Below are 15733 nucleotides of genomic sequence, written 5' to 3'. Positions count from 1 at the left end.
GACGTACAGCACAAGGCTAAGGAATGTTACACGGACACCAGCGTAGGAGGTGACAGGTTTGCCTCAGCGACCAAAGAAAAACCCCCCACGAACACCAGCCAATTTATTTAGAAGGACATGCCTGAAGGAAAAAATGACTGTGGCCATGGGAACAAACAGGTGTCTGTTGAGAAGAAACTGTCCTTTTTAGAATCCATTTAACTTTGTGAAACCTTTCTAGTAAGGTTCGATTTGTTAACTTTAGTTAAAAATTAAAACAAATTTCAGAACTTCATGTTCACTCATAATACAGTTTTTACTGTAAAATGTATTTAAAATGTATTTGTATATGTAGAAATTAACATTAACCTAGATTACCTTTTTTACTGGTAAATAAGTTACACCAGGACAAAATATTGTTAATTTTTAGTTAATGCATTAGATAATGTTAAAAAATGTAGCCTTATAGTAAAGTGTTACCAAGATTTCAAAGGACAAGGTCAATGTCATGGGTTCAACTCCCAAGGAATGCATGACTTAAACACCTTGAATCCAATGTAAGTCACTTTGGAAAAAAGTGTGCGCCAACTGCAAAAAAAATGTATATGTTTTAAAAGGATAGGAAATTGGAAAAAGGCAGGAATTGGCAAATTATGGGAAAAAACAATACAAAACAGCGGCTTTATGATTTATAAACTTGTCCACCTTTTCCATCATGCATCTAGGTTTAACAACTGTTTGGTTTCCGAGTTTTTCCTAATAAAATCAGCTGGATACAAGTCCAAGTGGAGTAAGGAGGCTTCACTGTGGACAAGGCCAAGAGCATGTTTAATATCCTAAGAGAAAAGAAAAGCAGTATTCCCTCTTTCCATGACATCACCCCAGCCGGGAGTTTGAGGGAGGCGTTGGAGGAGGGGGTGGCATTGGGGAATGAGGTGGGGGGGGGTTTGGGAGCGCAGCTGGTGTCAGCCGCACGACCATCTGCTCCTAACTAATGGTTCACGCTGACTTTACAACAGAACCCAGGACAGCCAACCCGCTCCACCGCCTGGCCCGCTGGAGTCCCGTTTTCCAGTTTCAGAGGCCCGACGGACCTCATCATCTCACCCTGAGGACAAACAACTAACAACTTCCCTGAGAACTTTCTGATGAGCACTTTGCCCGCCAACCTCAACAAACAACACATGATTACAAGCAGTCAAAACAACCCCCAATGGCAGTCATAACGCCACATAGCCAGTCAAAATACTGAGATTGAGAAATCTGTTTGTAAATTGTGTTAAAGGATTAGTTCACTTATAATTTCTCACCTCCATGTCATTCAAGATGTTTATGTCTTTCTTTCTTCAGTCGAAAAGGTTTTTGAGGAAAACATTCTAGGATTTTTCTCCATATAGTGGACTTCAACAGTTACCAATGGTTTGAAGATCCAAATTGCAGTTTCACTGCAGCTTCAAAGGGCTCTACACAATCGCAGCCGAGGAATAAGGGTCTTATCTAGGGGAAAGATCTGTCATTTTCTAAAAAAAAAAAAAATAATAATAATTTTATACTTTTTAACCACAAATGCTTGTCTTGCATTGCTCACCACGAATTACGTAATGACGTTGGAAAGGTCACGCGTGATGTTGGAAAAGCACTGATCCAGTGTCTACAAAGCGAACATGTAAAGACTAAGTCAAGCGGCCTTTACAAAAAAAAGGAAAAACAGCAATGTCAAATGATTTTGAAGTTGGAGAAGAAAATAAGATGGACGCTCTACCGCGGTACTTTCACCTACGTGGAATGTATTCCTTAAAAAACCTTAATTTCTTTTTGACTGAAGAAAGAAATACATAAACATCTTGAATGACATGGGGGTGAGTAAATTATCAGGAAATTCAAATTCTGAAGTGAACTAATCCTTTAAGATGTATAAAACTCAACATATTGAAGGTGTATTTACACTAGAGCATTTAAAGCAATTTCAAGTCAATTTGACGTCACATTTGGGCTCATTTAGTTGGTTCAATCCTTACTTAGAAATGGTGATCTATAGTTCATGTGAACTCCAGATTCAAACTAGCAATCAAACCAATTGTTGCAGCTTTTTTGACTCACCATACATTTTCCCCTCATCGGACAGAATGATTTTCCGTCGGCCACAGGGTGGGTAGATGGCCAGGGCCTCCTGGAAGCTCTGCTCAATGTCAGGGCTCCACACACCCTCTGCGTCGTTGTCCATGGGCTTATCGGCCGAGTCGCTCATCCTCTCGATATCCTCCCCGGCACTTTCACTGCCACTCCAGCTGCTGGGATCCATGGCAACGGCTGGGATCTCGGAGCCCGAGCCTGAACTTTAGGTGCACTGACCTGGGAAGACCAACCACAAAAAAAGAAAATGATTGGTTTGTTCAACTTTTTGCAAAGAGCTATTTTAAGTCTCTGGCAACAACTATTCAAGCAGGGGTAAACAGGAAGAAAATGTGATTGGCATATTAATTTACAATGTTATTTGTTATGGTACTCCAAAATACTTCAAAGATTACTATAGTATTGCCATAATGCTACCATTATGCAAAAACATGGTAATCGAGTTAATGTGGTATGACAGTGAAGCAATAAATAATGTAGCCGGGATTATTATAGTTGACTAAACTAAAACTTACAACTTTATTAACTTTGATGAAGTAAAACAGACCAAATATATTCATGACTCATCCTGCACTACAAAGATTTTGTCCAATCTCTAGAATGCTCTCAAGAATGAGACTGTCCCGCCCCCCTTATCCCATCTGCAACTCACTAGCAAATCACAGCTTAGGGTTGTGACATACTAAAGTCTATTGGCTACTTCAGACTTACTGTTAAAAGAGGAAATACGTCAATGCAGGAAAGAAAAATGTTACTGTGTTTTTAAAAATGGCCTGTTTACAACTTCACACAGCGAATCTATTTGTGGTTTGGTAATGAATGCTGAACACATTAAATACAATTAAAACATTCTCTCATCACCCATAAAAAAACATAAACCCAAAAGATCAACACATGATTGAAAACCCATGAAGGAAATGAGAAAACACATAAGCCACGCCAATTTAGGAATGGCACTTAGGCTAAACCAAAACAGCTGCTGTCTTAGAAGGGAACACTTACAAGCTGGCAATGATGTCAGGCCGGCTTTTACATTTGTGGTAGAAGATTGCTGAATGACAAATGTTTATCCCATAGCTTAAGAAAGAGAGTGATTAACCCAAATCACATGCAACACTCCTCCGAGTCACTCTTTAGCATTAGACCACACATTACGTTTCATGTTAAAGGGAACTGGTTGTGCAAAATCTCTGTGGCTAATCGCAATCTCATTAGAAACATTACAAAAAATAAATAAAATAAAACATATTATGCCCTTGTGCAGCCAACTGCTCACATAAACAGCCAAGAACATGTGTGTGCGTATGACTTTAAAGGTAAACCATGAATTGTTAAAACAATACAAATCTCAACTGAACGATCACACAGAGTGATTGCTAACTACAAAACTTGTTTTGTCAAGTCATGTCTGGCCTAGCGGCTATGCTAACTGGGGAAATGCCCAGCGAAAACACTGCTGCCTATTGTAGAACGACTAGCATGTGTTTCCTGTCAAATTTGAGCAGGCTGCACTTCACAATGTGTTAATGTGTACAAAGTGTTGGACCCTTGTGAAAAAGCACACTTCAGCATACTTTTTTTTTTTTTTAAATAGTACTTATTACAGAAATAATATACTTAAAAAGAATATGTAATGTAATATAATCTAAAGTTTTCGGTCTATTACTTGCTTGTTATTTGCAATTGAATGAAAATGTATTAAATCGATTAGTGCTTATTTTGAAGTACTTCACACATCAAAATTAGTGTACTACTTTAAAGCAGGATAAAAGATTATTTTAAAAAATAATGAAAAAAAAGAAAGAAAAACTTTTAATTTGACAATAAAAGTATTAAGTAGTAGTAATTATATTTAACTTTACATAAAAGTAATTAACTGTCATCTATTGTAGATCTCCATTTGGAGAGCTAAATGTGTGTGTACAAGTGTGTGACTGGGTCTCTCACTAACACTTTGCAGTTGTAACTGACTGTTTTGTATATATGTGTGTGTGTGTACTAAATGCTGACATTGCAAAAAAAAAGTCAGTCGTACCGCTGAGAGAGAGTGATAAAATTTGTGCATGCTGCAAACTGCTAAATGCTTGGGCTCTTAAACATCATCTTCCTGACTTGGAGATGAACTCAACTGTAATCACTTCCAGCACAGTCATGTGTGCACTTTTGGCTTAGCCCACAATTACACTGCAATCTGTAGTTTTCCACTTCTGGCACATCATGGAAACACTTACCGAATACTGTATTTGTACATTCAGCATACTATATCTGAGTTTTTGTTGAGCTCTATGCTTATATCGCATGTGAAGGTTTTGCTTCAAGCAATCTTGTGCATTAAAAGCCGACCGAACCATAAGTACATGCTATAATTACTTGTATGGTAATATCTTGGATATCTGAGAGATTCTACATGAGTTTTGAATTAGCATCAACAAAAGCAGGCTGGTGGTTTGGGCAGTTGAAGATTAAAGAGAGCCTGAGTGTGATGCTTTAATCGGAGCAAGCGAGAGAGGCGACTCTCAACACACCACACATTCTCCCTGTAATTTACAAGACTTCACACTTAAAAAGAGAAAGAAATTCAGTGTAAAAGAAACCGTATGAAAGGGTAAAGAAACTAAAGAAATAAATAACCTGTTTTACGAGTCTATCAGGGATGAGTGATGTCAGTCAGTCGACTAATCGAATAGTTGTCCAACAGCCAACTACTTGGTTAGCGATTAGAGTTCACACAAAGGACAATAACTATAGCGATAATTGTCCACATGTCCACATCACAGATATAATGATAACGACACAGAAGAATGATATTGTTGGAATCACTTTCAGAATTCCTTTTTTTCCAGCTAATGAAGGATCAAAACATTGGCAGCCAATCAAAATCCATCCGACTTTAAATACCGCGAGCATTTAAAGTGGCATATTGTCCGTTCATGTCGATTGCTAATATAGTTATCGTTATAGTTATCATACTTGGTGTGAATGGCCTTCAGAGTTCTTCAGAGAGAATTCTCAAAGAAAGTTGCAATTTATCCACTTTAAATTGGCTTTTTGGTCAGTTTTTTCAACGTCTCACCAACGGCGTTGTACTTTTTAGGTGCCGTGTACTAGGGCTGGGACAATGCATCGCGAATCGAGAAATGATTCTGGATCGATTCTGATATTTTCCGTATTTATCGCGATTCTCTCTCAAATTGATTCTGAGCTTAGTTTCAACAGCAGGTGGCACTGCGTTCTTTAGAAACAGACGTACTCTGCTCTCTTCCAATTCCTTACACACACAACGTGAACCTTCTATAAAATAATCATTCATAATGTTCGAAAAGGTTCAAGCGAATTACAAGGGCACTTGCAGTGGCCTTTTTACATTAAAGGTGCCATCGAGCGCTTTTTTACAAGATGTAATATAAGTCTAAGGTGTCCCCTGAATGTGTCTGTGAAGTTTCAGCTCAAAATACCCCATAGATTTTTTTAAATTAATTTTTTTAACTGCCTATTTTGGGGCATCATTAACTATGTACCGATTCAGGGGCTGCTGGCCCTTTAAATCTCGTGCTCCCTGCCCATCGAGCTCGCGACTCTACAATACAGTGCATTTACAAAGTTCACACAGCTAATATAACCCTCAAATGGATCTTTACAAGATGTTCGTCGTGTATGCTGCATGCATGCTTCGGGTCATGTGAGTATAATATTTATTTGGGTGTTTATATTTGATTCTGAATGAGTTTGATAGTGTTGCATGGCTAAAGCTAACATTACACACTGTTGGAGAGATTTATAAAGAATGAAGTTGTGTTAATGCATTATACAGACTGCAAGTATTTAAAAATGTAAATAGTGACGGCTCTTGTCTCCGTGAATTCAGTAATAAACGATGGTAACTTTAACCACATTTAACAGTACATTAGCAACATGCTAACGAAACATTTAGAAATACAGTTTACAAATATCACTAAAAATATCATGTAATCATGGATCATGTCAGTTATTATTGCTCCATCTGCCATTTTTCGCTGTTGTTCTTGCTTGCTTACCTAGTCTGATGATTCAGCTGTGCACAGACGTTACTGGCTGCCCTTGTCTAATGCCTTTCATAATGTTGGGAACATGGGCTGGCATATGCAAATATTGGGGGCGTACACCCCGATTGTTACGTAACATTCGTTATTATGTTGAGATTTGCCTGTTCTTCTGAGGTCTTTTAAACAACTGAGATTTATATAAGGAGGAAACAATGGAGTTTGAAACTCAGTGTATGTCATTTCCATGTACTGAACTCTTGTTATTCAACCATGCCAATATAAGTTAAATTTTTAATCCTAGGGCTCCTTTAATCTCATGTCATAAGAGCATTCTGAGGTGCAAATGCATTGTCAGACTCAGCTGAACACATAAGCACTCTTCTTTGTGAGCATTTGAGCATCCGGTTAAAAATAGCCTAGATGTCCATCTGCTGTTAAAAAGTGAGCTCAGAATCGATTTGCAATGCATTTGGAAAATATCGTAAATGATCCAAGAATTACGATGCATCGACAGTATTGTGATTTATAGAATTTTTATTTCTATCCCTTTAAATCTAAACACATCGTGCATCACACTCAAGTTCTGTCAAACCAAAGACATTTGCACAAGCCGTCAGTTTTGGATGTCAGGACAAATCTCTGTGTTTCGTTATGTGTGCACATGTAACGTCCCATAATTCCCGGCTGTGAGGCGGGCAGCGAGTCCACCCCGGCGCTTCTGCTCAAGCAGAGTGCCAGTCAAAGCCAAGATGTTGTGACTGCTGCAATATGGCAGTGCTTGATGCTGGAGAGCGCAGTGCTTGTGCTGGGGCCTCGGTGGCAGATGGAAGGCCGAGATTAGTCATGCAACAATGTACTGTGGTCACACTTACAATACACTTCACCCTCCAGGCAGCCTCAGCCGGCCAAACGAGAGGCATGGGTGCGATCCCACACAAACCGGGAGGCACACATCCACCCCAGGCAGCTGTCTCGCTCCCTCTGGTCTACTCTCACTGCCAATGAATGAGGGTATCTCACAGTATACATGTGTATGCTTGTGTGTGTCCATGTCCATGGGCGAGAACACCACTAAAGCGCCAGCTTGTTGTAATTAAATGTAATGATATGTATATGAATACAGACAGTATTTGCGTGGGGTCCATTTGTGTCGAAATGCTAGTAAACTCTCTTGCCGGGGTATAGATCACAAAATCTGCTTTATTCGATGCAAAACCATCACGCTGAGCTCTTTAAAGTGTTCGCGGGAGCCTCTCACTCTCACTTCATTACCAAATTAAGCTGTAATCGAACCGCCCGGCTCTCGTCTGCACATTAGCGGCTCCCTATTGATGAAGCTGGCAGCCGGGCCGATAGAAAACCGCTACATTTCCGCCTGCCTCCACTTTGCAGCTTCAGATAGTTTAAATGTATTAAAGAAACAGTTTACTGGGAATTACAGTCGTACCTTGAGTGAGAGGTTTGTAATTGCCCTGTGATTAGTTAAAGGTTATTAACAGCTGAACTGTGTTTGAACAGTCTAGAGGAATAAATAATACATATTTTAACAGATAGATTTCAGTTTTACCGAATGACACTTTTGGTTATACCGAATGACGATTTTCAAACAATGCTAACAGGCTGATATCTAGCTAGCTAGCTGCTTAGATTGCTAGCTAGATAGCAAAAAGACAATCAGACACTTTATATTTAGTACAAGTTTTTAAAATATTACAACATTTTCCATGTTTTATAGCGGTTGTACCGAATGACCTCTGGACATGTGTATGAGCAACTGAAAACATTAATTTTTCACATAGTTAAGAGAAAGTTAGTTACTTTGCTTCATGACCATGTGGTCCTTTGGAGGTGTCTGTATGATGCCACATCCTGTCACATGATATGGACCACATGACTTGATCCAAAATGGTCCCTTTATATTGGTTACTCCAAATGACTTCAGTGAAATTCATTTTTCCGGACAAAGCAACGACTTCTACACATAATTGTAATACCATTTTGCACTATGTTGATATTTGATGCTATAAAATCATGCCAGAATAAAAAATATATACATTAATTACATTTTAAGATATTTTAAATCACAAATTAAATGGCTGTATTGGCCTTTGGACGGTTAAACCAAATGACCTTTTGACACTTTAAATCTTTAAATATAAATATATAGCTGACATCATATTTTCATTACATTTGGGGGTAACTGGCACTGAGAACTCCTGATATATGCACATCACATCAAAAAATTGTTAATTATGTCAATTAATGTAACTTGAAGAGTGTCAAAAAGACAACAGAAAACTAAAATGATCTGATTCCAATGAAAAACAACAACAACAACAAAACTTAGTTGTAACGCCACTAGAAGCTCCATTCAATTAATCAAAAAGAATGGTTACATTAACCTTCGTAAACCTATTCCGCTTTCATAGCATGAGCTACATAACGGAGAAGGCTTATTAAGTTATTAAGCAAAGACATACTGAACGAAGGGTTTTCATATATCCAGTATCTGTAAGTGATCGCACAGAGCCTTCCTCCAGTGCATTTCTAGCGGTGACACGAGATGCACGCACAATGCTATTAGTCTCTATATTACTCTGTCATCAGCCAGGAAATTCAATTAAGGATGACCTAAAAATCCCTTCTTTCAGTCTTTCTCTGAGAGAGAGAGGCTTTTGCATTTCAATGGCATGTGTTGTATAGCAGCCAGCACATCTTGTACTCTGATTGTCAGAGTAGTATTTGCTTAGATGAAACCATGTCCTTTTATTTCTGTGAAGAAACCATGCCAGAGAATCCTTCCTCAAAGAAACCCTTGCCTTAGACTCCAAAAAAGAACTATGTGAGGAAGACGTCTTGAAGATGCAAGAAATGTGAAGGGTTCTTAAGAAATGGGCCGCTGATCCTATTCAGAAACGTATGCAAAGAAGCGTCTTTAATCAGAAAAATTGTTCACAACCTTGTAATACATTTTCAGCGCATTCAGCTCTATAACTTGGCATGTGCTTCAAATTAATTCTTTGTCACGCTGATGACTAAAGCGGGGGTCTTACAAAACGTATTAGTCTTTGAGAAGCCATCCTTGAGACGATATTTTACTAATCTAAAGATGTACTGAACACACGTCCAAGGATTCATTCACGTGAACAGAAATCACACAGCTTGGCTCGCCCGCTCCTCAGGTTATGACTTTATTCAATGCAGTTTTTGGAGGTCATACAAACCTGCTAATATCCAAGCGAAAATATGTCTGTGAATTGCACTGCATGGACTCCTAAGGGGTGGCGGGCATGTAAGCACTGTTGTTATTGCTTTCCCCGCAGCTATGTAATCCTCTCAACCAAGTGCTAATGACCCAAAGTGATGGCTGGACTTCTGGAAAGTTATTGTCCAGTGGGCAGAGAAAGCTGGCTTTACAAAAACAATAATGCTAGAAAGGTTTTGCGCTCACTTTCATTCAAATAAATCATTAGTTTAGCAACATGGAATCAGATTCAATGAGTATAAAAGTATCAAATCTGATTTACACAAGAAAGAAATGTTCCAGAATCAACATCTTTGTTGTTTATGAGTGAATTACTGAGTGGAACTGATATTAAAATTCAGTCCGATACAGATGAGCTGATTATTATTTTTGTGTTGTGGCTAGTATTAAAAACTAAAATCATTTTAAATGTTACATGTTACAAAATTAAACATGGTGAGATTACATTTAACAGTGTGACTAAATTATTAGTTCTATTAAAAATGAACTTTGTGAGCATTAGATGACAGTAAAGACCATTTAAATGAAAAATAGAGGAAATTAATTTGCAATTAATATTAATTGCAAAAGATTTATAACTGTGTTATTAAATTATTTGTATTTTTTAAGATGAATTTTAAGTGTTAGATAACAGCAAAGGTAGTTTAAATATAAAAATGAGCATGCACAAATAAATATCCAATATCAACAAAAAAAATAAATAAAAAAATCTCAATTAAATCTCTAAAATCTCTAATATCTAATATATATAATATAATATATAATAAAGTAAAATAATTAATATTAATAATCAAGGTTATAATATGTCCACTCATGTTCCTAAAATATAATTGGTTGGTATTGGAAAGTTGATTCAGGACTATGTCCTACTTTCACTCCAAAATGTGAAAGTAGGACTACCCTTGATTTACTCACCCTCAAGCCATCCTAGGTGTATATGACTTTCTTCTTTCAGGTGAACACAATCAGAGATATGTTTAAAAATATCCTGGCTCTTCCAAGCAATATAATGGCAGTGAATGGGAGGCCCGATTCTGAAGCCAGAAAAAGTGCATCCATCCATTGTAAAAGTACTCAACATGGCTCCGGGGGTTAAAAAAGGCCTTTTGAAGTGAAGCGATGGATTTTTGTAAGTAAAATACCCATATTTAAAACTTTATAATCTAAAATAACTAGCTCCCGGCAGATGATCCATACGCATACTGTGCAAGTCGACTTGCAACACCTGACGCGATGCATTGATGCGTACAGCCGTCTGCCGGAAGCTAGTTACTATAGTTAATAAAGGTTTAAATTTTTTTTTTTTTTTTTTTTTACAAAAACCCATTACTTTGCTTCAGAATGACTTTATTAACCCCCTGGGGCCATGTGGAGTACTTTTACGATGGATAGATGCACTTTTTTTTTCTTCAAAATCGGGCCCCCCATTCACTGCCATTATAAAGCTTGGAAGAGCCAAGATATTTTTAAATATATTTCCGATTGTGTTTGTCTGAAAGAAGATTGTCATAAAGACCTAGGATGGCTTGAGGGTGAGGGTGAAACTAGGACATGGTCCTAAATCAACTTTCCTATACCAACCAATTATATTTTAGGAACATGTTTGGGTGAACTAACCCTTTAAATGACTAAATTGAGTCACTACAGTTCCAGAGGCCACGTACAAAGTCCACTTCCTTGAAAACAATCCAGAATCAGACCAGCTTCCTCTCCAGTATTGTGGGGCAGACATGTTCTGTGATCACTCCACAGGCTCTATTCTTCTAAAGCAGGCTATTTTTCGCTGAGTCAGACCCCGCTATTATCCAATGTCTTCCTGGGGTGCCACTCTCCCCACGCCGTCCAACAATGCCTCCTCCAGGAAATGGAAGAGACGACGTGTTCAAATAAGTGTGAGCTCCTGAGAAGCATGACCAGTGTTTGCTCATAACCTTTCCTGACCATCCAGCAGGGGACAAATACATTTACTCCAAAGGGTGCCGTGAACCACGCTCTTTTCCCGATTTACTACAGATACGGTTTCGCACAGAGAATACAAACGCAGAAGAAAGTCTTTTCAAAACTCACAGTACATCTGATCAAATTGTATCAAAACAGAATTGCTCACCCTTTCTTGGCATCTCCTGAAATCTATCTAGGACACAGCGGTGTCTTTTTTTAATCTACTGTCCCAATAGGAAGGTTTTTGTGTATTGTTTTGTTGTTGTTGTTGTTAGTTTTTGTTCAGGAGCATGTCTTTTTTTTTTTCTTTTCTTTTTACTACACTAACATCAAAAAGGATATATTTTATGAACAAGCTACTAACTCTACCCTGAAATGCTATTTTAACATTGGTATAAACCGTAAACTGGATGAAATAAAGGAAAGAAAAGCTGTAAGACCACCTCTGATTAATGCTGTAAGGGAGGTGAATAATGGTCTGTTTAACTGGAACTCTGAGGTTTGCGTTTGTGTCAGGAACTGACTCATTTAGTGACTGATTTCACTCTGACTCTCCCTAAGCTGTTGTTCTGACATTTCCATGAGTTGAAGGAACATTAAAGGAAAAAACAAATTTGATGATAATAAAATAACCTAAAGCTTTTCGGTATTTACCAAACCACACAAAGCCTTGATCTATACACACAACAACAGCATTATCACATGTATTCCCTGAAACTTTCCACTGTTTTTCTTTCCTTCTCTTTTTTTTACTTTAGGATGTATCTATCTGTCTGTCTGTCTAATTTGATAATTCTATCCATCTATATCTAAATCGATTAATCTATCTATATCTAAATCAAATATCTCTATATCGATAAACCTATCTATCTATCATCTATCTATCTATCTCTAAATCGATAAACCTATCTATCTATATCTAAATTGATAAACCTACCTATCTATATCTAAATCGATAAACCTATCTATCTATCTATCTATATCTAAATCGATAAACCTATCTATCTATATCTAAATCGATAAACCTATCTATCTATCTATATCTAAATCGATAAACTTATCTATCTATCTATATCTAAATTGATTAACCTATCTATCTATCTAAATCGATAAACCTACCTATCTATATCTAAATCGATAAACCTATCTATCTATATCTAAATCGATAAACCTATCTATCTATCTATATCTAAATCGATAAACCTATCTATCTATATCTAAATCGATAAACCTATCTATCTATATCTAAATCAATAAACCTATCTATCTATATCTAAATCGATAAACCTATCTATATCTAAATCGATAGACCTACCTATCTATATCTAAATCAATAAACCTATCTATCTATATCTAAATCGATAAACCTACCTATCTATATCTAAATCAATAAACCTATCTATCCATCTCTAAATCGATAAACCTATATATCTGTAAATCAATAAACCTATCTATCTAGCTATCTCTAAATCAATAAACCTATCTCTCTCTCTAGCTATATCTAAATCGATAAACCTATCTATCTATATCTAAATCGATAAACCTACCTATCTATATCTAAATCGATAAACCTATCTATCTATATCTAAATCGATAAACCTATCTATCTATCTATATCTAAATCGATAAACCTATCTATCTATATCTAAATCGATAAACCTACCTATCTATATCTAAATCGATAAACCTATCTATCTATATCTAAATCGATAAACCTATCTATCTATCTATATCTAAATCGATAAACCTATCTATCTATATCTAAATCGATAAACCTATCTATCTATATCTAAATCAATAAACCTATCTATCTATATCTAAATCGATAAACCTATCTATATCTAAATCGATAGACCTACCTATCTATATCTAAATCAATAAACCTATCTATCTATATCTAAATCGATAAACCTACCTATCTATATCTAAATCAATAAACCTATCTATCCATCTCTAAATCGATAAACCTATATATCTGTAAATCAATAAACCTATCTATCTAGCTATCTCTAAATCAATAAACCTATCTCTCTCTCTATCTATATCTAAATCGATAAACCTACCTATCTATATCTAAATCGATAAACCTATCTATCTATATCTAAATCGATAAACCTATCTATCTATATCTAAATCGATAAACCTATCTATCTATATCTAAATCAATAAACCTATCTATCTATATCTAAATCAATAAACCTATCTATCTATATCTAAATCGATAAACCTATCTATATCTAAATCGATAAACCTATCTATCTATATCTAAATCGATAGACCTACCTATCTATATCTAAATCAATAAACCTATCTATCTATATCTAAATCGATAAACCTACCTATCTATATCTAAATCAATAAACCTATCTATCCATCTCTAAATCGATAAACCTATATATCTGTAAATCAATAAACCTATCTATCTAGCTATCTCTAAATCAATAAACCTATCTCTCTCTCTAGCTATATCTAAATCGATAAACCTACCTATCTATATCTAAATCGATAAACCTATCTATCTATATCTAAATCGATAAACCTATCTATCTATATCTAAATCGATAAACCTATCTATCTATATCTAAATCGATAAACCTATCTATCTATATCTAAATCGATAAACCTATCTATCTATCTATCTCTAAATTGATAAACCTATCTATCTATATCTAAATCGATAAACCTATCTATCTGTCTCTAAATCGATAAACCTATCTATCTGTCTCTAAATCGATAAACCTATCTATCTCTAAATCGATAAACCTACCTATCTATATCTAAATCGATAAACCTACCTACCTATCTATCTTTTTTCATAAAATTTTTTCTTTAATCACTCAATTATCTATCTGCTTGTCTTTTTGTCTGTCTGTCTGTCTATTTAATCTATTCCTTTCACTCAAGTATCTCTTTTCGTCTTTCTGAATTCAGTGAAAAACTTTTCCATAAGCTAAATCCAGCAACATTTACAAGCTAAAAGGCCGTCCAGTGATCAGCCTCGGAGCAGACGTGCTGACGTCAGTGGCAGCGTTCCAGTAAGGGTCTCTCTCTGGCTGTCCTTGGTCTCGTGGAGTGGTGGGCTGTGTGGAGAGAGCGGTCCTTTTGTGACAACAGAGTTTACCTCAGGGCACGGCGTGGGCCTCCCGCTGCCCCGGGCCACAGAGGACACCCTATTGTTCCTGTGTTCCCTGAACAAAGCCGGCCACCCGTGCCCCTGCTACACACAGTCCCACTGAGCTATTGTTCCGCTGACAAACTCTCAACCCAAATTTCATTACATATGAATTTTCCTTTGTCGCCCCTTCAGGCCCCCCCTCGCGTTTTGCTCCGACAAATCTTTTCGGGTTTTGTAACCCCCCCCCCCCCCCCCACACACACACACACCCACACACACCCACACCCCCTCTCCAGTTATCATACAAGACTTTTGATTTTGTGCATGCCAAAAGAAAAGGATGAAACTGCTATGAACACAATGTGACTCACAAGAGAAACATTATATTAGTCTGTATGGTCAATTTTAGCATTAATCTACACTAAAAACCTTTCGCTGTATTAAAATTGTGCATTTGTCTTCTTTTGATAAGCAAAAATATTTTTTCATACAATGCTGGTCATAAGCACCTGTTGCTTAAATACTTTGAATTTCCACCTCAGAAAATACGGCGCAAGAAAGCTTGTGGGATTATTTTTGACTTTTTAATTTTAATATATATATATATATATATAAATATATATCTCATTCTGTTGAAGACAAATGTCTAGACCAAAAGTCCGAATATTTCTCAATGAGTTTTTTTTTTTTTTTTATGAAAATCTAAACAAAATGGAGGGAATATTTATCAGATTCATAATAAATTTTGCTCAATTTCCTTATCAAAAACTGCAATTACATTAAACCACAAAAAAGCAACTTATTTCCTACTAAAACTGTATGTAAAGCAAGGGTACATTAATTACAAGTGCCAAACTATTGTACTTTGGCTACATAAACACAGTCCCTCCTTTCCTAAACTTACTCAAACACCCTCTTTGCATAAAAAGACATGTAAAAGAAAGGACAAAATACAACATAATGGTGTTGATAAGCTAAATTACCAGATAACATCGAGGCACACACAAGCCATATGGTGCCTCCACCACTATCGCCTGTTGCTGGCATAACAATGGAGTTGGCTAGACGGTGAGTGGCAGCAACAGTCAAACAAATGGCCGTTCCTCTGAATTAGTCCAGCGCCAGAATGAATACACAGTTTAGCATCTTTCAGCCTACAGGTGCACTTAAGTGGCAAACCAGATGTCAGCATGGGAGCGGGACTGTTTGTGGAGCAATTCAGCCGCTCCACGAGCCCCTGCTTCAATAACAGCAGGAACAATGAAGGGCCCCTTCCCC

At 36.8% G+C, this 15733-nt stretch overlaps 1 protein-coding gene across 4 annotated transcripts in view; it reads right to left on the bottom strand.

Annotated features, from left to right (window-relative positions):
• Positions 1–15733, bottom strand: part of tead1a (TEA domain family member 1a) — a 53651-nt gene that overhangs the window by 36241 nt on the left and 1677 nt on the right. For 2 of the 4 annotated variants that reach the window (XM_067379473.1, XM_067379472.1), the window contains one exon: positions 2080–2331. In XM_067379473.1, the coding sequence (XP_067235574.1) occupies positions 2080–2281 (202 nt within the window). In that variant the 5' untranslated portion in view covers positions 2282–2331. Of the gene's footprint in view, positions 1–2079; positions 2332–3114; positions 3159–11506; positions 11680–15733 lie in introns of those variants that run through there. The other 2 variants (XM_067379476.1, XM_067379475.1) reach the window with 2 other exon arrangements.

The sequence above is a fragment of the Chanodichthys erythropterus genome, chromosome 24 (genome assembly GCF_024489055.1).
Source record: "Chanodichthys erythropterus isolate Z2021 chromosome 24, ASM2448905v1, whole genome shotgun sequence".
In the NCBI taxonomy this organism is placed as follows: Eukaryota; Metazoa; Chordata; class Actinopteri; order Cypriniformes; family Xenocyprididae; genus Chanodichthys; species Chanodichthys erythropterus.
The sequence above is the reverse complement of the archived record's forward strand: the minus strand, read 5'-3'. Positions and strand labels throughout refer to the sequence as shown.